General features: G+C 39.3%; 1 protein-coding gene across 1 annotated transcript; it reads right to left on the minus strand.

Moving 5' to 3' along the window:
- Positions 1-457: 457 nt before the first annotated feature.
- Positions 458-1,453, minus strand: Neurod4 (neuronal differentiation 4). The gene has a single exon (XM_026386583.2). The coding sequence runs from the start codon at positions 1,451-1,453 to the stop codon at positions 458-460; it is 996 nt and encodes a 331-aa protein (XP_026242368.1).
- Between the last annotated feature and the right edge of the window lie 562 nt (positions 1,454-2,015).

Genomic DNA, 2,015 nt, shown 5'->3' on the forward strand with positions numbered 1-2,015 from the left:
TTTTCTTTTTTCAGTTTTACGAAATTTCTGAGAGTAATCACTGAAGTTATATAATTCCAGAACTGTGAAAGTCATTAAAATCATCTGGACTTAGAACAATTGCTTCATATTATTAGTAAATAAACAAACACCAGAAATGGAAAATTAATTAGCATAGGTTATTCAATGAGTTCTTGGCACCGTGATCCTAGGGCCTAAGTCCTCACTCAGTTCAGCCTCTTACAGTGTTGTAAGTCACCAAAAAATCCACTTGAAGACCTTAAATAAAGGAATCAATAAAATGTGAAAAGCAGATGAGCAAAGAGGGGGAAAGATGTAGGAGACCCTAAATGATCTAGCCCTATTGTGTTTGATGAATATCCATGGGATTTCTTTAAAGTTTTTGAATCTTTAGCTCAACCACTTGAATTATGGGAAATATCTCCACATCATTCTCTGAAACTCTGGTCTTACTGCCCTAATCAGTGAATATTGTATTGAGTTGGGTCCCAATACTGTGGTGGGGGTAGGAATCATAGGACATGTCTATGGGAATGTCATAGCGAGAAGTACCAGCCTGGAAGGGAGTTGAATGCACATGCCCTGAGCTGAGGTTGGCAGAGGGGTAATGTGACATGAAGCTGTAGGATTTTTCCAGGTCAGGAGAGCCATCTTGCTTCAAGGAGAAGTTCCCACTGATGCTCAGGGGTGGAGTGAGTGGGCCCTCGTAAGGAGGTGTACTGCAGTCAGGTGGATGGCTCCCAAAGGATGATTCTCCCAAACTCTTAAATACTTGAGGCTTGAGATGAAGAAGATGTGTTTCCATATGGCCGTAAGGAGGGCTGGGGAGCCCCGGAGACTGGTAGTTAAAATTATGGACAGAGATGGTAGAGTCACAAATAGGAGATTTCTCCTCATGCTTCTCCAGGAGGACCGACTGAGGGCCCAGTTGAAGGCATCCAGCCACCAGGTTGCTTGTGGGCTGAGAGAGTCCTTTACAGAGCATCTCCACAAAGCCCTTTCCTTCAGGTGTCTGGCCAGTCTCTAAGACTTCAGACAAAGCCCAAATATAGTTCCTGGCCAGTCTAAGAGTCTCTATCTTGGAAAGCTTTTGGGTTTTAGAGTAGCATGGCATGACTCTTCTGAGGTTATCCAGAGCATCATTCAGACCATGCATTCGGGTTCGTTCTCTAGCATTGGCCTTGACCCTTCGAGCCCTGAATCTCTCAAGGCGAGCTTTGGTCATCTTCTTTTTCTTGGGACCTCTTCTCTTAGGTTTCTCCCCATCTTCTTCTTCCTCTTCTTCTTCTTCAATACTGTCATGCTCTTCAGTTAAGCTGCCAAGCACCCCATAAGTACCCGATCTTCTCTCCTCCTCCTTCATCTCATTTTGAGAGCACAGACCTTTGTCCATCCAGGATGGTGTGTTGACCAGCTCCCCCATCTCCTTGGATTTCACAAAAGTTTTTGCCATTTCCAGATTCTAGAAAATGGAGACAGAGAAAGTTAATTCCTGTGAATACCTGATTTGATTCTAAACTAAACGTTCTTATTATCTTTTGGGCATAGAGTCCGGAATTTGCTTTGGGATTCAATTCATAATTATCATGTCCAAGTTCCTCCACTTTAAATGAATAATAATCCACGCTCAAAGAAATGTGCAGAACACTTATCTAGTTACACTATATATATATATAGTATAACTATATATATATATATATATATATAACCAACTATATTTAAAGAAAATGAACCTTAACATGGAAATGTTCATGCCTATTTTCAGTTTCTTTATCTCATGGATGTTTTAAACAAAAATAAATGGTATACAAGTTCAAACATACAATTTTCTTTCTTCCCAAAATTCATAACACAAAGGGAAAAGGGCATACAAATCATCCAAAAAGAGAAATTTCTGAAAATGAAATACAGGGCTAAAATAATTATAATTATATGCAATATATATAAAATTATTGTTGCAAAATAAAATGCATATTAAACAGTTAAATAAACTGTCATAAGGTAAACAAAAAAAA

This window comes from Urocitellus parryii, chromosome 5 (genome assembly GCF_045843805.1).
Source record: "Urocitellus parryii isolate mUroPar1 chromosome 5, mUroPar1.hap1, whole genome shotgun sequence".
Lineage (NCBI taxonomy): Eukaryota > Metazoa > Chordata > Mammalia > Rodentia > Sciuridae > Urocitellus > Urocitellus parryii.